The sequence below is a fragment of the Pristiophorus japonicus genome, chromosome 6, assembly GCF_044704955.1.
Source record: "Pristiophorus japonicus isolate sPriJap1 chromosome 6, sPriJap1.hap1, whole genome shotgun sequence".
NCBI classification, from domain to species: Eukaryota; Metazoa; Chordata; class Chondrichthyes; family Pristiophoridae; genus Pristiophorus; species Pristiophorus japonicus.
This window is the reverse complement of record NC_091982.1, coordinates 36,761,140-36,786,063: the sequence shown is the minus strand read 5'-3', so window position 1 is coordinate 36,786,063 and position 24,924 is coordinate 36,761,140. Positions and strand designations below refer to the sequence as shown.

At 44.4% G+C, this 24,924-nt stretch overlaps 1 protein-coding gene across 9 annotated transcripts in view; it reads right to left on the bottom strand.

Annotated features, from left to right (window-relative positions):
* Window positions 1-10,527: 10,527 nt before the first annotated feature.
* The window catches only part of acsl4a (acyl-CoA synthetase long chain family member 4a), a 91,923-nt gene continuing 77,526 nt past the window's right edge, over window positions 10,528-24,924 (bottom strand). For all 9 annotated transcript variants that reach the window (XM_070882764.1, XM_070882768.1, XM_070882767.1 and 6 more), the window contains exons 14-17: window positions 23,890-24,078; window positions 22,135-22,249; window positions 15,621-15,778; window positions 10,528-14,947 (exon numbers count right to left, since the gene is read on the bottom strand). In XM_070882764.1, the coding sequence (XP_070738865.1) occupies window positions 14,790-14,947; window positions 15,621-15,778; window positions 22,135-22,249; window positions 23,890-24,078 (620 nt within the window). In that variant the 3' untranslated portion in view covers window positions 10,528-14,789. The remainder of the gene's footprint in view (window positions 14,948-15,620; window positions 15,779-22,134; window positions 22,250-23,889; window positions 24,079-24,924) is intronic.

The window sequence follows — 24,924 nt, the reverse complement described above, 5'->3', positions numbered from 1 at the left end:
ATTCAAGAAGACCCAACATTAAAATGTTCCATCAATGTAGAGCAGCAGTGTACAAACCCAGTAGAATGTTGAACTACAGAGCAATTAGTACTTTCTTTTTCCCCTTAAATTTATTTCCTCCTCTCCTGAAGGTGCTGCTGACTTCTGCTGGGCCACTGTTCCAATGGGTACTCGGCATCCTTCAACTTGCCCATCTTCATGTATGATTGTAAGAGAAGGGATAACTGTCTGTGGCTAACTAAGGAAATAAGGGATGATATCAAATTAAAAACAAGGGCATACAATGTGGCCAAGACTAGTGGGAGGCCAGAGGATTGGGAAACTTTCAAAAGCCAGCAAAGAATGACGAAAAAAAAAAGATAGTGAGAGGAAAGATAGATTATGAAAGTAAACTAGCATGAAATATAAAAACAAATAGTAAGAGTTTCTACAGGTGCATAAAAAGGCAAAGAGTGACTAAAGTAAATGTTGGTCCCCTGGAGGATGAAACTGGGGAATTAATAATGGAGAACAGGGACACTATTTTGTATCGGTCTTCACGGTAGAAGACACTAAGAACATCCCAATAGTGGATAATCAAGTGGTATAGGGAGGGAGGAACTTAATACAATCACTATCACTAATGAAGTAGACTTGGTAAAATAATGGGACTAAAGGCAGACAAGTCCCCTGAACATGATGGCTTACATCGTAGGGTCTTAAAATAAATGGCTGCAGAGATAGTGGAGGCATTGGTTGTTAATGTGTTCCTAACACAGATGAGCCTTCACACAGGGAGGTTAAAGTAACAATGACCTCAGTCTTTAATAAGACACTCCAGAGTGAGAAAGAGGCACTAGGGGCCAGTTTAGAAGGGGATGAGCTCCCTGGTGGCGGAACATAGGACCGCATGCTTTACAGATACACATCACCACTCCCCCTCCAAAGTCAAACTGAAAACTATTTACAAGGTGAGGCGGTCGGGAGCCTTTCTTTCACTGGTGGACCTCCTCGGTACAAATGTCTTTTCTGGTGTGTTGGCTGTGCCCTCGCTGGGCCGGCGTGTTGTTGTCCCTGCAGGGCTACGAGGTGAGCCTGGCCTTGCTGGGCTGTTGGGCGTGATGGGTTTGATTTCCTGGTCCGGCGTGGTGTCATTGATGCTTTGGGTGTGTGTTGTGGGTTCGAAAAAGGTGGTGTCTGCTGTGGGTTGTTCAGGGCAGTCTGTGAACCGCAGCCTCGTTTGGTCCAGGCACTTTCTGCAAATTTGTCCATTGTCTAGTTTGACTACAAACACCCTATTCCCTTCTTTAGCTATCACCGTGCCCGCGATCCACTTGGGACCATGTCCATAGTTTAGCACATATACATGGTCATTCAGATCAATTTCCCGTGACACAGTGGCGCGACCATCGTTTACATTTTGTTGCTGCCGCCTGCTCTCTACCTGATCATGCAGGTTGGGGTGAACCAGCGAGAGTCTGGTCTTAAGTGTCCTTTTCATGAGTAGCTCAGCCGGGGGCACCCCTGTGAGCGAGTGGGGTCTCGTGCGGTAGCTGAGCAGTACTCGGGACAGGTGGGTTGAGAGTGAGCCTTCTGTGATTTGTTTAAGGCTCTGTTTGATGGTTTGTACTGCCCGCTCTGCCTGCCCATTGGAGGCTGGTTTAAACGGGGCAGAGGTGACATATTTGATTCCATTGCGGGTCATGAATTCTTTAAATTCAGCACTGGTGAAACATGGCCCGTTGTCACTGACCAGCATGTCAGGCCTCAGGCTTTCAATGGTGGCGGTGCCAGTGCTTCCCGACATTATTTCACGTTCAATCCATTTTGAAAAAGCATCTACCACCACCAGGAACATTTTACCGAGAAACGGGCTCGCATAGTCGACATGGATCCTCGACCATGGTCTGGAGGGCCAGGACCACAAACTTAGTGGTGCCTCTCTGGGCACGTTGCTCAACTGAGCACATACGCTGCATTGCTGTACACAGAACTCTTAAGTCAGAGTCGATGCTGGGCCACTACACGTGGGATCTGACTATCGCTTTTAACATTACTATACCCGGGTGTGTGCTGTGGAGATCAGAGATGAACGTTTCCTTGCCCGTTTTTGGCAGCACTACGCAGTTACCCCACAACAGGCAGTCTGCCTGAATGGACAGCTCGTCCTTTCGCCACTGGAATGGCTTGATTGGCTCTTGCATTTCAACGGGGATGCTGGACCAGCTCCCATGCAGTACTCTGTTTTTTTTTTACTAGGGACAGCAGAGGATCTTGGCTGGTCCAAGTCCTAATCTGACGGGCCGTGACAGGTGATTTATCATTGTCAAACGCTTCCATGACCATCAACAAGTCTGCGGGCTGCGCCACCATCAACAAGTTTGCAGGCTGCGCCATTTCCACCCCCGTGGTGGGCAATGGTAGCTGACAGAGCATCCGCACAGTTCTCGGTGTCTGGCCTGTGGCGGATGGTATAGTTATACACTGATAGCGCGAGTGCCCACCTTTGTATGCGGGCTGAGGCATTAGTATTTATCCCCTTGTTTTCAGCGAACAGGGATGTGAGGGGCTTGTGATCGGTTTCCAGTTCAAATTTGAGGCCAAACAGGTACTGATGCATTTTCTTTACCCCGAACACACACACTAATGTCTCTTTCTCAATCATGCTGTAGGCCCTCTCGGCCTTAGACAAGCTCTTGGAAGCATAGGCGACAGGTGCAACTTCCTCGCAACGTTAGCTTGTTGTAATACACACCCGACTCCATACAACGACGCGTCACATGCTAGCACAAGTCTTTTTCACGGGTTATACAATACAAGCAGCTTGTTGGAGCATAAAATGTTTCTGGCTTTCTCAAAAGCAAATACTTGTTTTTTTTCCCCATACCCAGTTCTCACCTTTGTGCAACAACACATGTCGGGGCTCTAAACATAACATAAGAACATAAGAACACTCTAAAAGGGTGCTTAACCCCGGTAGTGAGTTACTAAAATAGTTGAGGAGTCCCAGGAACGACCGCAGCTCCGTGACATTCTGTGGCCTGGGCGCGTTCCTGATAGCCTCTGTCTTGGCGTCTGTGGGCCAAATGCCATCCGCCGCGATCTTTCTCCCCAAAAACTCCACTTCTGTTGCCATGAAGACGCATTTCGACCTCTTCAGCCGCAGCCCTACGCGATCCAGTCGCTGGAGTAGGTTCTCCATGTTTCTCTGGAAGATCGCTGCAGCCAACCGAATTCCAAATCGGCATCTGTTGTAGATGAACAGTCCCTTATGCGTCTTGATGCAGTTGAGGCCCTTCGAAGACTCCTCCAGTTCCTGCGTCATGTAGGCCGAAGTCAGGTCGAGCTTGGTGAACGTCTTGCCCCCTGCAAGCGTCTTAAATAGGTCGTCTGCCTTAGGTCGCGGGTATTGGTCCTGTAGCGAGAAACGATTAATAGTTACTTTATAATCGCCGCAAATCCTAACCGTGCCATCACTTTTGAGTACTGAACAATCGGGCTGGTCCACTCGCTGAATTCCACTGGGGAGATGATGCCCTCACGTTGCAGCCTGTCCAGCTCGATTTCCACTCTCTCCCTCATCATGTGAGGTACCACTCGCGCCTTGTGGTGAATGGGTCGTGCCTCTGGGACCAAGTGGATCCGCATCTTCACCCCGGAAAAGTTTCCAATGCCTGGCTCAAAAAGGGAAGGAAATTTGTTAAGAACCTGGGTACATGAGGTCTCATCGACATGCGATAGCACTCGGATGTCATCCCAGTTCCAGCGGATTTTGCCCAGCCAGCTCCTTCCAAGCAGTGTGGGGCCATCGCCCGGGACAATCCAGAGTGGCAGTTCCTGCACCGTGCAGTCGTAGGTGACCTTGACCATGGCGCTGCCCAGGACAGTGATAAGCTCTTTGGTGTATGTTCTCAGTTTCGTGTGGATAGGGCTCAGGGCTGGTCTGAGTGCCTTGTTGCACCACAGTCTCGCAAACATCTTTTTAACTCACGATGGATTGGCTAGCGCCAGTGTCCAGTTCCATGGCTACGGGTAAGCCATTCAATTTTACATTTAGCATTATAGGTGGACATTTCGTTGAAAATGTGTGCACTTCAACATCTGTCTCCTCCCTCTCAGGCTCGAAATTGCTTTGATCCACCATGGACCGATCTTTCTTTGCCACGTGGTGGTTAGCAGGTTTTGCAGAGCTTGCAGCTCGTTGGAGGTGCCCCATTGTTCCACAGCTCATGCAAACATACCCTTTGAAGCGGCATGAATAGGCTGAATGGAAGCCTCCACAACGCCAACAAGGTGAATTGCCTTGCATTCATCCTTTGTTGCGGACACTCAGTCACCTGAGGCCTACTGGCAGTTGCAGATTCGTGGGTTCTGCCATGTATATTTCTGCTCGCAAACACAGTTCCAGTTAATTTATGAACATTGCTAGCACTTGTGTGCTGAGAGATTTGTTTGGTGTTATCACTGGTGGACATAAACGCCTGTGCTATCACAATGGGCTGAGGGTCGGTGTCTCTGCAGTCAAAAGTTTTCGTAGGATGGTCTCATGGCCAATGCCCAGTACAAAAAAGTCTCTGAGCATTTGCTCCAGGTAACCATCAAACTCATTGTCCTGCAAGTCACCTTAGGTCGGCAACGTAGCTCGCCACTTCCTGACCTTCAGATCGCTGGCACGTGTAGAGCCGATAACCCGAGGGAGAGCGTGCTGTTGGCGAGGTAAGATGCTCCCGAACCAGTGTACACAGCTCCTCACACGACTTATTTGTGGGTTTCAGCGGAGCCAGAAGATTCTTCACGAAGCTGTAGGTCGGTGCCCCACAGACTGCGAGGAGGACCGCTCTCCTTTTTGCAGCGCTTCCTTCTCCGTTCAGCTCGTTAGCTACAAAGTACTGGTCTAGGCAGTCGACATAGGCTTTCCAGTCCTCACCCTCCACAAACTTCTCCAGAATGCCCACACAGTTTGCTGCATCTTTGCATTGGATTTGTATTCTCGTCACCAGTTATTGTGTTCCTAACACAGATGAGGCTGCACACAGGGAGGTTGAAGGACCAGTAACCTGAGTCTTTAATAAGACACTCCAGAGTAAGGAACAGGCCTTAGGGGCTGGCTTATATACAGTGCTCCCAAGCAATGCTGGGATCCCTTGGGACTTGTATGCATTACAGATACACAACAGTTGTAATCTACCAAAATTCCCTGGATTCTGGGGCAGTCCCAGCGGATTGGAAAACCGCAAATGTAACACCCCTAGTTCAAAAAGGAGACAGACAAAAAGCAGGAAACTATAGACCAGTTAGCTTAACATCTGGCATTGGGAAAATGTTGGAGTCCATTATTAAGGAAACAGTAACGGGACATTTGGAAAGGCATAATTCAATCAAGCAGAGTCAGCATGGTTTTATGAAAGGGAAATCATGTTTGACAAATTTGCTGGAGTCCTTTGAGGATGTAATGAACAGGGTGAATAGGGGGAACCAGTGGATGTGGTGTATTAGGATTTCCAGAAGGCATTCGATAAGGTGCCACGTAAAAGGTTACTGCACAAGGTTAAAGTTCGAGGTTGGGGGTAATATATTAGCATGGATAGAGAATTGTCTAACTAACAGAAAACAGTCTCGGGATAAAATGGGTCATTTTCCAGTTGGCAAACAGTGACTAGTGGGGTGTCGCAGGGATCGGTGTTTGGTCCTCACCTATTTACAATCTCTATTCATGACTTGGATGAAGGGACCGAATGTAATGTAGCTAAGTTTGCTGATGATACAAAGATGGGTGGGAAAGCAAATTTGAGGAGGATAAAAAAATCTGCAAAGCGATATAGACAGGCTAAGTGAGTGGGCAAAAATTGGCAGATGGAGTATAATGTGGGAAAATATGAGGTTATCCACTTTGGCAGAAAAAATAGAAAAACAAATAATTTAAATGGAGAAAAATTGCAAAGTGCTGCAGTACAGAGGGACCTGGGGGTTCTTGTGCATGAAACACAAAAAGTTAGTATGCAAGTAGAGCAAGTAAACAGGAAGGCAAATGGAATGTTGGCCTTTATTGCAAGGGGGATAGAGTATAAAAGCAGAGATGTCCTGCTACAACTGTACAGGGTGCTGGTGAGGCCACATCTTGAGTGCTGCGTAGTTTTAGTCTCCGTATTTAATGAAGGATATACTTACACTGGAAGCTGTTCAGAGAAGGTTCACTTGGTTGATTCCGGAGATGAGGGGGTTGACTTATGAAGATAGGGGTTGACTAGGTTGGGCTGATATACATTGAAGTTCAGAAGAATGAGAGGTGATCTTATCGAAACATTTAATAGAAACATAGAAATCTACAGTGCAAAAGGAGGACATTTTGGCACATAGTGTTCGTGCTGGCCGACAAAGAGCTGCACGGCCCTCGGTCAGCTGCCCTGAAGAATATATATAAACCTATGAACAATGAACAACGACAGAAAGGTAAAGAGCATCCGGCCCAACCAGTCTTCCCCACACAACTGCGACACCCCATGCATTGCAACATTTTACACTCCACCCCAACCAGAGCCATGCAATCTCCCAGGACATAAAAACCTAGGCCAATTGGGGAATAAAAAAAAATCTGGAAAAATTCCTCTCCAACCCATCCAGGCAATCGAAACTAGTCCAGGAGATCACACTGACCGTATTCAATTCCCTGCAGTACCCATCATATCTGCACCAGCCAACAAGAGGTTATCCAGTCTAATCCCACTTACCAACTCTAGGTCCATAACCCTGCAGGTTACGGCACTTCAAGTGCCCATCCAAGCACCTTTTAAATGTGGTGAGTGTTTCTGCCTCTATCATCCTTCCAGACAGTGAGTTCCAGACCTCCACAACCCTCTGGGTGAATCCACCAACCACTTTAAAACAATGCCCCCTCGTAATTGACCCCTCCACCAAGGGAAATAGGCCCTTGCTATCCTCTATATCCAGGCTCCTCAAAATTTTATATACTTCAATGAGGTCTCCCCTCAGCCTCCTGTTCCAAAGAGAACAAACCCAGCCCATCCAATCTGTCCTCATAGCTAAGATTCTCCATTCCAGGCAGCATCCTCGTAAATCTTTTCTGCACCCTCTCCAGTGCAATCAAGTCCTTCCTATAATATGGCCACCAGAACTGTATACAGTATTCCTCGCATTGAGGCACAGAGCCTTCAAGCTTGCCTTTTTAACACACTTTGACCCTTTAGAATTTTGCTGCAAAGTGGCCCTTTGTTTTCTGCCTTGGGTTTCTCTGCCCTCCACTTTTACTCATCTCCTTTCTGTCTTTTGCTTCTGTCTCCATTTTGTTTCCCTCGGTCTCCCTGCATTGGTTCCCACCCCCCTGCCATATTAGTTTAACTCCTCCCCAACAGCACTCGCAAACACTCCTCCTAGGCCTAACCAGAGTATTATACAATTTAAGCATAACCTCCCTGTTCTTGTATTCTATGCCTCGGCCAATAAAGACAAGCATTCTGTATGCCTTCTTAACCACCTTATCTACCTGGCCTGCTACTTTCAGGGATCTGTGAACAAGCACTCCAAGGTCCCTTTATTCATCTAAGTGGCCTACCATTTAATGTGTATACCCTTTCCTTATTAGACCTCCTCAAGTGCATTACCTCAGACTTCTCCAAATTAAATTCCATTTGCCACGGTTCTGCCCACCTGACCAGTAGATTGATATCCTCCTGCAGTCCATGACTATCCTCAGCCATTATCTTATTGAATGACGGAGCAGGCGCGAGGGGCCGTATGGACTACTCCTGTTCCTATTTCTTATGTCCTTATGTTCTCTTCATTATCAACCCCACAGCCAATTTTAGTGTCATCTGCAAACTTCTTAATCATGTCCCTATATTCAAATCTAGATAATTGATGTATACCACAAAAAGCAAGGGACCCAGTACTGAGCCCTGCAGAACCCCATGGGAAACATCCTTCCAGTCCCAAAAATATCCATCAACCATTACCCTTTGCTTCCTACCTCTTAAGCCAATTTTGGATCCAACTTGCCACTTTGCCCTGGATTCCATGGGCTTTTACCTTAGTGACCAGTCTGCCATGTAGGACCTTACAACATAATGAGGGTGCTTGACAAGGTGGATGCAGAGAGGATATTTCCACTCGGGAAACTAAAACTAGGGGACATAGTCTCAGAATAAGGGGCCACCCATTTAAAACTGAGATGAGCAGGAATTTCTTCTGAGGGTTATAAATATATGGAATTCTCTGCCCCAGAAAGCTGTGGAGGTTGGGTCATTGAATATATTTATGGCGTAGACAGATTTTTGAGCGATAAAGGAATAAAGGAGTGGACAAGGAAGTGGAACTGAGTCCATGATCAGATCAGCCATGATCTTATTAAATGGCAGAGCAAGCTCGAGGGGCCAGGTGGCCTTTTCCTGCTTCGATTTCTTATGTTAGGAGCTTAGATAATGAGTATTGGCAGCCTATTCAACCATGATCATCACTGCCATTAGGTATGGTGGAATACTGGACTAGTAACCGAGGAATCATGACCTTAAATCCCATCATGGCAAGTTGTGAAAATGAAATAATTAAATCTAAAATTGTGGGTGAGCACTAGGAAAAACTGACCATGAAACCTGACAGATTCGGAACATAGGAACAGTAGTAGGCCATTCAGTTCTTGGAGCCTGTTCTGCCAATCAATTAGATCATGGCTAACAGAGCTGGGACTCAGCAGATGGCTTGAGCACGTGGTGTCCACAGCCACATTCGAGGCCTTCCGCGATCAGTGGGCACTGGAGGGACTGAAGTGCATCACCCCTGGGTATAGAATTTTAATTTAATTTATGAAGTTTTCGTTTAGTTTACAGTCTTTATTGGTTGTGCCTCTTTAAAAAGAGCGCACACGCTGAATTTTAAACAGGCAGTTGCCAGCAAGAGTCAGCAGATGGCTGAAAGGTTCATATGGAGCAAAGGCAGGCAACTAACACTGGATACCCTTGGCCAACAAAAACAAAATTGACCTCGGTCTGAAATTTCAATTGACCCGGCATCCAGTCATTTTTTGGGGTGATAAGAGTACTAGATTTCCACTACCCTTTGTGTGGAAAAAGTGATTTCAGTCCTAAATAGACCAGCTCTAATTTTAAGATTGCACCCCCTTGTCCTAGATTCCCACACCACAGATGAGTTTCTCTATCTATCCTATTGTTTGGTAAGAACACAACTGGTTTTCTTATTGTCCTTCAGGCAAGGAACCTGCCACCTCTACCCAGACTGGGTTACACATGACTCCAGTCACACATTAGGGGGCAGAATTTGCGGTCGGCAGCGTACCTGCGGAGTATGCCGCTGGCATCCGAATAAAATACAAATTGAGCCGCTGGGGATCTTCCTTCGCAAACTTGCGATCTGACTTGCTGCATACTCGAGGACAGCGGAATGGCCCACGGATCCCAGGAGTACAGCGTGTGCGGAAGCGTACCTGGAATCACGTGGGCCTGGTGCTCCAATCAAACAGCATTAGATAATGTCAGAATCAAATCCCGCAATCAGATTTAATTAATTATTTTACGGGATTGGAATTTAATACTAATTAGTTTCATTTCACCAACTTCACTCCATCTTGGATCCATTAGTAAAAATTTTAATTTGCTGGTAATTAACATAATTAAAACTCCAATCTTTGCAGAAACAAGAAAAACTCATTTGATACAGATATAGCAGTATGCAAGAACAGAGCAGCAGATTATACTTTGTGTGTGTTTAATTAATGAAGTTGAGTTATGAATGGGGATGTAATCTATGGATTATTTCAAACACCTCAAAAGGTACACTGGGATCGCAGAAAATGAAACAGTCTGATTTGAGAGATGAAAATGATGTTAAAACATGCCGAATGATGCTTTTGATCTTTTGAGGATTGTTACCTTACGCTGATGTAAGCAGGCCTGTTTGCATCAGCTGTAAAATTCTCTCAATTGCTGGGCAGTTAGTTGGGAATCAGCCTAACTCTGCGCCAGCAATTGGGGATTTCCAAGATGTAATTTGACAGCTTGCAAATTCGGGATTTAGCGCATGTGGAAATCCCAAACTTGCTGTCCATTTCAAAGGCAGTATGACGTGTACCCACCGCAAATTCTGGCCTAGTATGGTTGACTCTTGATATCCCCAGAAGTTATCCAGCAAGCCATTCAGTTGTTAAAAAATACATCAAGGGCAACTAGCAATGGACAATAAATGCAGCCGTACCAGGATTGCTCAGTCTGAAAAAGAAAGACCAAGCTCAATCCAATTTTACCCTGATGTTCGTGCACGCAGGTGGCAGGTGGCAACCAGTGGATAATTTACCCCCTCCCTAGCCGCTGCTTAAGCCAATTGACCCCAGTTGAGATCAACTAACTATACAGATCAGGCACAGAACCTGGTATTTTCTGGTCTGCACTGTCATTTAGTCTTTCCCGACATAGCTACTGGGGGAGAACCTCCATCAATGCAAGGCGCATCCCGCAAGGAGTACAGGAACTGAATACACAATGAGTACTTCCAACAAGAACCTCTGAAAAAATGAAACAGTGATTGTGCTGAGAAACTGGTTTTATTTACACATATCCATGAGGTGGATAAGGTTCACCCTTTAATTCCACAGGAACATTTTACATATTTGGCTGCCATAATGCAGGTTTAAAATAAGGAAAATGGCCATCAGCAATTGAAATACTTGAATGATAATCAATAGAGTTTGATATGGCTATGTTTTTATACAACGATTCAATAGCCAAAGACATATTAAAATAAGACAAATCAATTATTGAGCAACATGTCCAAAGACAACTGCAATTACTAGCAGAATTGTCTCAATGGTAATGAGAAGCCATTCTGACATAGCATTGTCCTTGATTGAATTACAGATGGAACATAGGCTACTTCTGAACCCTCAAATCTTTGGCAACAGAGATTAAATATTCTGCCTCTTCCCTTTGATTGCATCTCATTGTAGGTACTGAGGTACCCACAACCAAAAATAAATAGACTCCATCTGCAACAATGTCTTTCTGTAACATTTTCTTTTCCAAGTAGATACTTGGACAGCACCCATGACTAAAAATATTCAAGCCTCATTTGCTTATTTCTCATCAGTTGTTTCATGCACTGAATTCCTCCAAGAAGCCCCTTCCGATCACTCAACCACCCAGGTAAAGCTTGGCAGGATATATCAGAGCAAGAACAATGACATGCAGAGAGATACTATATAAATAAATGGTCACTGTAAAAATCTATGTTGCCAAAGGAAAGTGAAGGATTGAAATTCCCTCTGAACATCCCCCCCCCCCCACACTCCCACTGATGAATTATAGTTTAATTTAAGGGTTAGATGCAGAGCAAAGATATTTAAAGTACAGTTTATAATTTGAGGTGGCAGTGTCCATTATTTGAAATCATTGTGCGACAAATGGCATGCACAGTCTAAAACATAGTTGCAATGTTCTTTAACACAGCAGCGGATGAAACAATGGATTTTCATTCCCATCAGATATTTAAAAATTGTTTACTGTAAGATGCAGGGTTAAAACCAACTTGAGAGAAAAGAACGCTCTTTCTGGAAACCCAAGGACATTACAGTGACTTTCCAGTAGATGGCGTGCTACATACTGTCAGATGGCTTCATGGATATCGTATCTCCTGGCCTGAAGAATATTTCTTCTGCACATTGCTTGAATATTGGTCAACTTTCTTACCCACCCCCATTTCCTCTCCTGAAGGCATGGTTGCAAGCTAGAGTGTGGGGCCATTGGTGCTGGCAACACTCTAAGCTGACCCAAGCAGCCATTCTTCATGTGAACCTGGATGGCAAGTGCCAGTAGTCAGTTCAACTGTTGGGGAGGGCATCAGTTGAATTAAGTTTGATCCTGCCCTTGTCCACAATCCACACACACACTTTTCAGCAGGGATCACTGGATAGCAATCAAGAGCAGGAACCCCGGCTGAAGATTTATTTTGTTAATTTTTACTCCCCAACCTAAACGTGATCAATTGTATATGTTTGACCATTGCTCCAGGCAACATCAGCACAGTTTAGGAAACAAACTTGGGAGGCACCTGATGTGTACAGCTCCATGCCACACCAGGCAGGTGCCTTTATCCATTAAACCATCAAGATAGCCTGATGTGTCTCAACTTCTAAGAATGTTGTGAAACCCTGCATCACGCAAGCTTGGAAATGCAACACAAATGACTGATTCCCACTGCTCCATTTTAGGACTGAGCAGTTAAAACTGGAAACCTCAAAACATTCACTACAACATCACATTGAATTGTATGCTTACTCCTCCCATTTACACACATAAATATATATAAGATTATTCACAGTAAGTACAGGAGTTTACAGTCTCATGTAAAAGTGATATTCCACATAAGCATTTTGCTATAAACTGTATGAATGTTTAGAATGTTGCTCTAAAGAACCAGCTTTCAGAAAGTCACAACCTCACATTTTTAATATCTAGATATACAAAAAGACAGTAATTTAAAATCATACAATTCTTTGTACTAGGCCCTGACCCGTTTCATTCCAAAATGTACAATATTTAAATTTCATTCTTCATTTTACATTAGCTACCGGTTATCATTTTCTTAAGGGGACCTGTTCAGTGATGCACCAAACTGTATTAAAATGAGTTGTGGAAAAGGCCTTTAATGGACACAGTCTGGGTGGAGTTTAAAAGAAAAATGAACAAAAAAGACTCAATATCCAAACATTAACTGGATGCCAAATACAGTGCTATTTTTCATGAACTGCCTCTGGCACAGCCTTCATGAAAACCGGCAGTTCGTGAATTAGCTTTAGTCGATACTGAAACAGCAAACCAAAAACAGGAATGCTGACCACAAACAAAGCCAGTCCAAATCTGGAGTGTGTCAGGTATTGTTTCAGAAAGGCTGAGCAAAACCAGAGGGCAGATCATATACATGTGTAAAACACGCATTTACACACGCACATGACAAGACGACTTAGAGCCAATAAGGCCATTTTGCATGCGAGTTTTCTCCCCTTTCCCCCATATGCACATCCTTTTTTTTAAAAAAAACAAACCAAACGTTGGAAAACTAGTTGCTTTTCTGTCAGATTTTCATTTCTTAGAATTAGCAGGTGGTTTCCCTAACCACCACCACACTCCCTGTTAATATGCTAACAGTGTAAGTTGGAGGGACGGAGGAGCGAGAATCTCCATTATAGGCTTTCACATGGGTAGGAACAGAATAGGCAAAATTCACAGTAGGGTAGGGAAGTACATAGCTGCCAAAACATTTTAGACCCAAGGAGTGAAGAATTATTTTGACAACCAAAGTGTTCACCCCATGGATATTATCACTAGTGGTTTACTAAAGCAAGGCTACCTGAAATGAACAATTAAACAGGTTAACTATCTGAGGTATTTCTCCCCTCTTCTCAAGGTGCTAACTCATACTTGGATAATGTTGCACAGGTGACAGTTGCTCTCCAGTATCACTCTCAAGTGGTCTTTTTAAGCGAGACAGGGTGTTCGCCTCTGTGCGCATCAGTCATTACGGCCAGGTCAAATTCTATCCTCACTCAGCACCTACACGGTCGACAGGAGTCACTGCAAAGTGATCAAAAGCAGAACCCCAAGTATTGTCCTTCCATACCCAGAGGTGTTTTCCGTTTCTGTTGCTTTCCTAGCCATCAGCTCAGCCAAGTTCTGCTAACCCTCTCATTTTTGAATAGGGTAATTAGCTGCAGATTTTTATTTATTTTATTTATTATAAAAAGGATCATTTGGTGACGAGTTGGTGCAAAGCTTATTTACAAAATGAGTAACTAAGGGACTCAAGTGACACATTTGACCAATGTTTGGGCCTTTGCCAATGCAGTGAACACAGAGATTGCATTACAGGCTATAACTCACTCCAACACAACACTTAGTGGCTAGGTTTCTTATGTATTCAAGTAATTATGACTGCTATAAACATCCACCACAGGGTCTTCTGATGGCCGTGCTACAAGAAGTTAAGTGGATACCACAGCATCTAGGACATAATTTGTCAAATGTATTCCTGCAGGAGAAAGGCCAGTGAGCATTTTATTACTGCAGTATTGGCAAACTACACACAGCCACTATTTATCATGAGGACAATTAAAGTTGTCCACTGTTATATTATAATTTTCAGCAGGTTCAGGTGTTAAAAAACAATATCCATCTGTGATCATGACATTTAAACAATGCTGACTGTGGTACAAATAGGAACAAATGGTCTATGCATTTAAGAACCAAAATATTTTCAGCAATTTTCTATACAAACATGAAATAGTTCTAGTGCAAACATCACATCAAAAACTGGTTGGGGTTTGAGTGGATCAAGGTGCATTGGAAAACATTTTTTCTTTGTTAAAGAATGTAGAAAAGAAAATGGTTGGAAGTTTGATTTTACGCTTATTTACATCAATAAATTCAGTTCTTGCTCCCCAGCACTTCCTGTATAACCAGCCAGTGGTCCTCACACAAAGAAAAACACAACACAATGGTGATAAAACAGTCCAAAAACCAACATGCAAAAGGACAATGGTCATGAGCAGGAGGACAATGGGCATTAGCAGAAGGTTGGGGACATGGTGCAACCTTACATGCCTTCAAGAAAATTTTCAATTGCTTGTTTTCAGTTCAAGAGTGAAGAGAATGGAGAATAACCAGTAGGTAGAACACTGACCTTTTGGTTGATTAATTTATATTTAAAATGAGTCACTCAGTGTCCTTTTAATTTACAGATGCACTGCTTCTCTGCAGGCACCAGAAAAAAAATCATCCAGGTCTTTGAAGGGTCTACTTCCCTCCATACATCCTCTCGATGTCTGTGAGGTAATGGTTCCTTAGTTCTTTCCGCTTGAGCTTGAAGGCATCTGTTACCAAACCGGTCTCTGGAGTCCATGGCTCTGGGCTCAAACGCACTTTCACAGGAACTTCAAACTTCTCTAATTTACCTGTTACCAAAAAGTGTGTGACATCAGCAACACCAACATATGTGCTATTTATACTGTATAGCAAATCTACAGCTTTTTAATTCTCTCTCTCCCCCTTAGACTCTCCCTGCAATAAGTATCATAGCTAAAACTTGCTCAGTTATTTTCTACCCGAGAGGAAAGGGGCTGTCACACCCACCCCACCCTTTTACTCATTTTTGAAATGACTCACAATCAGGAACATTGAAAGTCATGTGTACATCCTTCCCCTTCCCTGCTTTACCAGCTTTAGGGCAGGTCAACTACACACCAACCTGCTGTGAAGAAGCCACAAAATATGTTGTTCTACATCTTAATTTTGATACAATACACATCCCAGCAGTTTGAAAAAAGCGGTATTCAATTAAAGTTAGAACATGTCATTTTGACTCGGTCATCTGCATTTTAAAGAGCAGTAACTGGTGACCAAGATGTTGAACAAATATTTCTCCTAGTTTTGCTATTTTCCAGCACTGACCATATGTTCCAATTAAAAGCAAACTGAAATACACAGGTGCATTAAACACTCCAATCTGCTCCATTAGCACGCTGATTGGTCATCTATACTCACTGGATGCTGATTGGTCATCTATACTCACTGGATGCTGATTGGTCATCTATACTCACTGGATGCTGATTGGTCATCTATACTCACTGGATGCTGATGCTTCTTTGATCTCCCGCAGCACCTCGGCCTCCATCTTGGTATCATTACAAATTTCTTCCCATGTCCCCTGAACTCGTTTCTGCTCTGCGAGGGCAGTCAGTTTCTTCTGATTGGGTACCACAAAACTAATCACATAAGATTGCTCACTGTGAAGGAAACATGAAAGTGGGTTTACGTTCAACCTCAAGGCATGTACTAGAAATCAGGATTTGATTTTTAATTTAGTTTCCTATTACACACCAAGGGCTAAAAATTCGGTACCGGGGGTGGTACCCCGAGCGAGGCGCAAGACTTTGCACCAGGCGCTGAAGTCTCACCTCTTGCAAGAAATTGGGGTTACCGACCCCAGAAGGAATGGAGCGCTAAATGAAGCGCTCCCCTTCCTTTCTGGGGTACTAGTGGGACGGACGCCTCTGGGCCGAGTAGCGCTGCCACGTAGGAGGGGCTCTTCTCTGGATTTAAAGAGCGAGCCCAAGCTGCATACTCTGCAGTAAGAGAGGGTCCTACCTGGACCATCGGGGAGCGTGGGGTGCCGCACCAACAGCCCACCAGAGTGTGCCAGGCTGACCGATCACAGCACCGATCCGGTGTTCAACGTGCCAAGAAAATTAGGCATTTTTTTTTTTTCAATGAACAACAGCACACCTCCCATTTAACTTTTGCCCTGCTTGCGGCCGGCCGCCCGTCCCCTGAAGCTGTCATCACTTGGCACAGCTTCAGGGGGAAGATACCCAATTTAGGGTCCGGGGCGTTAACTGGGTGCTGCGCACGGTGATGACATCAACATCGGCGTGCGCAGCAGAGACTGGTCTCAGTCGTTTACACCCCATTAGCTTGCAAAATTTCTACCAACTGGCATGAATATAATGGTCTTGTATCCTGTGATCATTCAAATTTGCATGATTACTAAACACTTTTTTCCCCCTTCCCTAACTGATGACTGGAGCTCACAGACTTTGAATCATCCCTCAGTCAAGATGATAAATGACCAGCAACCAGACTTCCTCCAATGCCACTAAAAAATAAAAAAAAATAGGCTACTAGATGGATTCTCCATCTTCTGTGTTGAGCTATAGATCAATAAATACAATATGAGTGAGTGAGTAGCACCTTATTCTGGCATTCCAACTCCCTGCACCCTTACAGGGGTAATGATAAAACACATGATGTGGGAACCTTTTCAATCCTAACTCAGAATGCCTTTATATAGCTAGAAATGTGCAAAATGCCCGCCCACCAAAAACAACTGTAAAGTGATTATTTGGGTTTAGTAACCACAACCTTGGAGACATGCCAAAACATAGAAAACATAGAAAATAGGTGCAGTAGGCCATTCGGCCCTTCGAGCCTGCACCACCATTGAATAAGATCAATCCCTCAGTACCCCTTTCCTGCTTTCTCTCCATACCCCTTGATCCCTTTAGCTGCAAGGGCCATATCTAACTCCCTCTTGAATATATCCAATGAACTGGCTGCAGTAGGGAAATTTACAGGTTAACAACTCTGAGTTAAGAAGTTTCTCCTTATCTCAGTCCTAAATGGCCTACCCCTTATCCTAAGACTGTGTCCCCTGGTTCTGGACTTCCCCAACATCGGGAACATTCTTCCCGCATCTAACCTGTCCAGTTCAGTCAGAATCTTATATGTTTCTATGAGATCCCCTCTCATCCTTCTAAACTCCAATGTATAAAGGCTCAGTTGATCCAGTCTCTCCTCATATCCCACCAACCCGGGAATCAGTCTGGTGAACCTTCGCTGCACTCCCTCAATAGCAAGAACGTCCTTCCTCAGATTAGATGACTAAAACTGAACACAATAGTCCAGGTGAAGCCTCAATAAGGCCCTGTACAACTGCAGTAAGACCTCCCTGCTCCTATACTCAAATCCCCAAGCTATGAAGGCCAACATACCATTTGCCTTCTTCACTGTTTGCTGTTCCTGCATGCCAACTTTCAATGACTGATGAACCATGACACCCAGGTCTCGTTGCACCTTCCCATTTCTTAATGTGCCGCCATTCAGATAATATTCTGCCTTCGTGTTTATGCCCCCAAAGTGGATAACCTCACATTTATCCACATTATACTGCATCTGCCATGCATTTGTCCACTCACCTAACCTGTCCAAGTCACCCTGCAGCCTCTTAGCGTCCTCCTCACAGCTTACACCGCCACCCAATTTAGTGTCATCTGCAAACTTGGAGATATTACACTCAATTCCTTCACCTAAATCATTAATGTATATTGTAAAGAGCTGGGGTCCCAGCACTGAGCCTTGCGGCACTCCACTAGTCACTGCCTGCCATTCTGAAAAGGACCCGTTTCTCCCGACTCTCTGCTTCCTGTCTGCCAACCAGTTCGCTATCCACGTCAGTACATTACCCCCAATACCATGTGCTTTGATTTTGCATACTAATCTCTTGTGTGGGACCTTGTCAAAAGCCTTTTAAAAGTCCAAATACACCACATCCACTGGTTCTTTACTAGTTACATCCTCAAAAAATTCCAGAAGATCTGTCAAGCATTATTTCCCTTTCATAAATCCATGCTGACTTGGACCGATCCTGTCGCTGCTTTCCAAATGCGTTGCTATTTCATTTTCAATAATTGATGCCAACATTTTTCCCATTACTGATGTCAGGCTAACCCATCTATAATTACCAGTTTTCTCTCTCCCTCCTTTTTTTTTAAAAAAAAACAGTGGTGTTACATTAGCTACCCTCCAGTCCATAGGAACTGATCCAGAGTCATTAGAAAATGATCACCAATGCATCCACTATTTCTACAGCCACTTCCTTAAGTACTCTGGCATGCAGACAATCAGGCCCCGGGGATTTATCGTCCTTCAATCCCACCAATTTCCCCAACATAATTTTCCGCTTTATAATGATATCCTTCAGTTCCTCCTTCTCACTAGACCCTCGGTCCCCTAGTATTTCCGAAAGGTTATTTGTGTCTTCCTTCGTGAAAAGAGAACCAAAGTATTTGTTTAACTGGTCCACCATTTCTTTGTTCCCCTTGTTATCCACAGTTGAGCCACATTCCCTGTTTTATTTTTACTCCAGACAGGGATGTACAATTGTTGAAGTTCATCCATGTGATCTTTAAATGTTTGCCATTGCCTATCCACCGTCAACCCTTTAAGTATCACTCGCCAGTCTATTCTAGCCAATTCACGTCTCATACCATCAAAGTTGCCTTTCAAGTTCAGGACCCTCGTCTCTGAATTAACTGTATCACTCTCCATCTTAATAAAGAATTCTACCATATTATGGTCACTCTTCCCCAAGGGGCCTCACACAACAAGATTGCTAATTAGTCCTTTCTCATTACACATCACCCAGTCTAGGATGGCCAGCCCTCTAGTTGGTTCCTCAACATATTGGTCTAGAAAACCATCCCTAATACACTCCAGGAAATCCTCCTCCACCGCATTGCTACCAGTTTGGTTAGCCCAGTCAACATGTAGATTTAAAGTTGCCCACGATAACTGCTGTACCTTTATTGCACGCATCCCTAATTTCTTCTTTGATGCTGTCCCCAACCCCACTACTATTGTTTGGTGGTCTGTACACAACTCCCACTAGTGTTTTCTGCTCTTTGGTATTCCGTAGCTCCACCCATACATATTCCACATCATCCAAGCTAATGTCCTTCCTTACTATTGCATTAATTTCCTCTTTAACCAGCAACGCCATCCCACCTCCTTTTCCTTTCTGTCTATCCTTCCTAAATGTTGAATACCCCTGGATGTTGAGTTCCCAGCCTTGGTCACCCTGGAGCCATGTCTCCATGATGCCAATTACATCACATCCGTTAACTGCTATCTGCGCAGTTAATTCGTCCACCTTATTCCGAATACTCCTCACATTCAGGCATAGAGCCTTCAGACTTATCTTTTTAACACCCTTTGCCCCTTTAGAATTTTGCTGTAATGTTGTCCTTTTTGCCTTGGGTTTCTCTGCCCTCCACTTTTACTTTTCTTCTTTCCATCTTTTGCTTCTGTCCCCATTCTACTTCCCTCAGTCTCCCTGCATAGGTTCCCATCCCCCTGCCATATTAGTTTAAACCCTCCCCAACAGCACTAGCAAACACTCCCCCTAGGACATTGGTTCCGGTCCTGCCCAGGTGCAGACCGTCCGGTTTGTACTGGTCCCACCTCCCCCAGAACTAGTTCCAGTGTCTCAATAATTTGAATCCCTCCCTTCTGCACCACTCCTCAAGCCACGTATTCATCTGGGCTATACTGCGATTCCTACTCTGACTAGCAAGTGGCACTGGTAGCAATCCTGCGATTACTACTTTGGAGGTCCTACTTTTTAAATTTAGCTCCTGGCTCCCTAAATTCGTCTTGTAGGTCCTCATCCTGTTTTTTTTAAACCTATATCGTTGGTACCTATATGTACCACGACAATTGTCTGTTCACCCTCCCTCTTCAAAATGTCCTGCACCCGCTCTGAGACATCTTGACCCTTGCACCAGGGAGGCAACATACCATCCTGGAGTCTCAGCTGCGGCCGCAGAAACATCCATCTTTTCCCCTTACAATAGAATCCCCCATCACTATAGCTCTCCCACTCTTTTTCCTGCCCTCCTGTGCAGCAGAGCCACCCACGGTGTCATGGACTTGGCTGCTGCTCCTCCCCTGGTGAGTCATCCCCCTCAACAGTACCCAAAGTGGTGCATCTGTTTTGCAGGGGGATGACCGCAGGGGACCCCTGCACTACCTTCCTTGCACTGCTCTTCCTGTTGGTCACCCATTCCCTATCTGGCTGTGCATCCTTTAACTGCGGTAAGACCAACTCACGAAACGTGCTATTCACGTCATCCTCAGCATCATCGATGCTCCAGAGTAAATCCACCCACAGCTCCAGTGCCACAATGCGGTCTGTCAGGAGCTGCAGGCAGATGCACTTCCCGCACATGTAGTCGTCAGGGACACGAAGCGTCCTTGACTTCCCACATATTACAGGAGGAGCAAAGAAGTTTCCTGCCATGACTTAACCCCTAGATTAACTTAGTTTGGCAACAATGCAAAAGGATTACTTACTGATAAAGGGAAAAGCAAAAAGAAAAACTACTCACCAATCACCAACCCCCTTGGCTGTGATGCAAAAATCCCACTGCATACCGGCATTTACAAGATCACCCATGTCCAGCTGACTCAATACTAAAAGAGTTACTGCCCCTTTTAAAGATTCCAGTTAATGAAAACATATACCAAAGGCAGACTAGTTGTGTACCAACTGCAAGCAAAATGTACAAGGCCAACTTGCACTTTAGTCACTGTGCACAATATTTAGGGAATTAATATGAAAATGTTACTTTGCTCAACAAGGCTGTCTTTTGTGCTCACCACATCCCTCTATCCCCTTTCTTAATGAACATATCTCTGTTGTACTGTTTGCTTTCAAACTACTCCATGGCCTCACCCCTACCCGTCTCTGCAACCTCCTCCAGCCCTACAACCCTCAGATCTCTACGCTCCTCCAATTCTGACCTCTTGTGCCGTGCCCCCCTATTTTAACCACCACCACTGGCAGTCGTGCCTTCAGTTGCCTAGGCCCTAAACTCTGGAATTCCCTCCCTAAAGCTCTCCGCCTCCTGAAAGACGCTCCATAAAACCAAGCTTTTAGTCATCTGTCCTAATACTTCCTTATGCGGCTTGGTGTCAAATTTTGTTTGATAACATTCCTGTGAAGTGCCTTGGGACGTTTTACTATGTTAAAGGCGCTATATAAATGCAAGTTGCTTAAATGGCCTTCCCTGCTAAATTACTTCAAATGTATTATCTTGCTTTCAGAACATAGGAACAGGAGTAGGCCATTTAGCCTCTTGAGCCTATTCCGCCATTCAATGAGATCATGGCTGATCTGCGATCTAACTCCATACACTAACATGGGTTAACAGTATTAGTCAAATTTTCTATTTACTCCATTTAAAAAAAAAAGTGTTTTTTTACAATTATTTGCCAACTTTAATCAAATTGGTCAATCAAACCAACCCCTTTTGGTAACTTCTCTTGGCCACCAGTCTGGTTTCTCTCCCCTTCACCCCCAATTAGAACAACCTCAGTCACCTATGCCTTTATTCAATTTAAGAGTCGTTAGACAGAGTATCATTTCTCCTGCCCAAATCTGTACACCACCAAAGGACAATATTATCCTTCCTGTGTTATGACGGCCAACACTGCACACAGCATTCCAAACGAGGTCTAAACACTGCCATTCAATAATATTATTTGTCTTTTGACTGCACTGAATCCCCAACTTCTTCCTTGGTCGGTATGGTGTATGATTGTTCCATTCAATACAAGTCCTTACTCGTTAAAATTATTTTATATTTGCGCTCATTAATTACATTTGCCTTTGGCTGGCTTGATTTCCTAAAAAAAAATCAAAAATTCACAAAATACCTTTGGACACCCAACGAATGGAAAAACATCTAACATTGCAGATTTGAGATCATACAATTACGGGACTGTGGTAGAATTTTGATCCTACCTGTTTGCATACGCACAGATGTTATCAATGAGGGAACAACTCTTTAAGGCAGACTCGACCTTGCCCAAAGATACGTATTCTCCAGCTTGTAGCTTAACTAAATCTTTCTTGCGATCTATAGAATAAACAGTTACATAGTCACAAAATAAGTTCAAACTCATGAAAAACTATATCGAGGAAGATGGATAAGTGATTAATGCTGTAGCTCCAAACATTAAACCAAATGAAACCCACAGCCAAAGAGATTTCAAGGCAATAATCTCATCCAGGTGTTCAAATGATGTCAAACCGCAAGGGCAAATGCCAGGCAGTGTATAACTACCTGAACCTCAGAGTAAGATTGCAGCCTTCAAAAAAAACGCAAGTACCTCATGGTAATAAGCCCATTGGCAGACAAATTTTGCCTTTCGCAAGAAACTGGATCGTTCTTATGCTATTTAGAGCAAAGTAATTTGCATAATGCACTGTGTAAAAAACATGCCAAAATCCAGCAAATCTTCCCACTAAAATCATGGGGCTAGAGTTTTCCGAACCTATTTTTCTAGTGCCCTCACTCTCGGTGCGCCGTTTTTGTCCGCCTCCAAGCGCGTCGAAAAAAAGACATCGGTAGTCTGGCCGCTCCCCAGCCTCTCTTCGGTCGTGGCACCGCGTGGCCCAATGGATTGGGGGCTGAGCCAGGTCCCGGCGCTGAAAACAGTGCCGGGACCTCTGCACATGCGTGCTAGAGTCTGCGAGCATGTGCAGTAGCTCCTGGCAGGCTGAATCTGTGAGTACGCGCTGGAGGGTGTGTGGGAGGGGCCCGAAGCATGCTGTCCGGGAGGGGCCCGAAGCATGCTGTCCTTAGCCCTGGCTGAATGGGCTCCCTCATCGGCGACCCGCTGCGTTCCTAAGGTAGGACTTCTATTTTTTTATTTGTTATTTATTGATTGCTTATTATTTTTTGCGCTTTGTTTGGTGCTTGAAATGTAGTTATTTGCGCCGATTCCTTAACTCTAGGTAAGGTTTGTGTGCGGACAGAAGTGGCAACATACGCTGGCCTAAGTTAGTTTGGAGCAACTATTTGCTGGCCAAACACCTAAAACAGGGGTAAGTGGCTGAGAACACCCACTTTTGAAAAAAAACCTAAAAAAAACCTAACTGCCTCACTTACACTGGCACAAATTAAATGACCAGAATTGCAACTAAAAAGATAGTCCAGAAAAATCAAGTTGCTCCAAAAAAAAAAAAAGGGAGCAACTCCTGGGGAAACTTGGGCCCATGATTTTCTTCCATTTCTGCTCTCCCGAGGGTGCTAGCTGAAAGTGAGCACTGATACTCTAGGGATTCAAAGTGACCACCGAGACATGACCATTCTTCTTCAGCTAGCCTAGATAATGAAAGTTGGCATGGCGTGCAAGAGGGAGGGGCATCAGAGCTCATGTAGTCAGAAACACAGCACAGGGTAGTGATTAGCAGCAGACATCCATGACTGATCCCCCTGCCAGAGGTCAATAGTAGCTGCTCATTGCCACCCAGAGAAAATCTGCTAACTCAGCAGAGCCCAGGGGTGCAGCCTTGGGCCGCATTGGTCTGTTATGTTTCAGCGTCAATCACTGGTATATTCAGCCCAGATCTATGAAGGGAACCACGAAAGCAAGAGATATTTTCTGAAATTCAAAGTAAAAAGGGTGTTCCATACTCAGTCGAGGGGCTTCCCCTTCCCAAACTCAAACCCAGATCTCCCATTCAGCTTATATCTTCCAGTTGTGAACTTACCAATTATCTGTAAGCAGCCATCTGGGTGGAATTCACCAACATCTCCTGTGCAAAACCAACGCTGGCCACTGCTGTCCTCAAAAAAGTCATCATTGGAATTATTTATTTTGAAGTATCCCATAGCCACATTTGGTCCACCAATCAGAATTTCTCCTCTTGGATTGGGCTGGTCACGAGTGGTATATCCACCTACAGTTTAACAATGAGGGTCAGCAAGTACTCCACTCTTTCTGAACCTTTCAGAAGTTCATTGTGGGCCATTCAAGAAACACCCAAGCTATTTACTAATACACATTTCCTCAGTCTTGCTCAAGGTTTCTATAAACTGCAGCTAAAAAACTAAAATTACAAGTTAGCATCACAATCCATTCCGTTATTTATTTTTACATGTATAAAAATTCTTCCACGAAGACTCTCAGCACACCGCAGTACTGAACCAGAACATCCCTAGTCTGTGCCACATTTTGTGAGCTCAGCCTGATGGCGGCAAGAGGCTTCAAAGCCCCTGGCCATGATAAGGGAGAGCCAGGCAAAGTTCCTGCACCTGATTAACCAGTTATACAGGGGATCTCGTGAAGAGAGGGACCAGGTTCTGCTGCGATATCTTTTCTTTCTCATTTCCTGCCCCACTCCTATATGGCTGAATAATCAGAGAATCATATAGCACTAGGAGGAGACCATTCGACCCATTGTGCCTGTGCTGGCTCTCCGAAAGTTCCACTCCCCTGCAGTTACAGGCACTTGGGCAAGGTACCAGAGGCTGCTACTTCTCATGGCACCATACTCTCTACCTTGAGAAAAGGAGGGAACAACACCACTGGATTTTAAAAAAACGAACAACATGATCGATTATGGAAGTTGTCACCCACACTTCACACTTTCAAAATTCCTTACATTCTGGAAAGATCCCAGCGGATTGGAAAACCGCAAATGTAATACCCCTATTCAAGAAAGGAGGGAGACAGAAAGCAGAAAACTAAAGGCCAGTAAGCCTAACATGTGTCATTGGGAAAATACTGGAATTCATTATTAAGG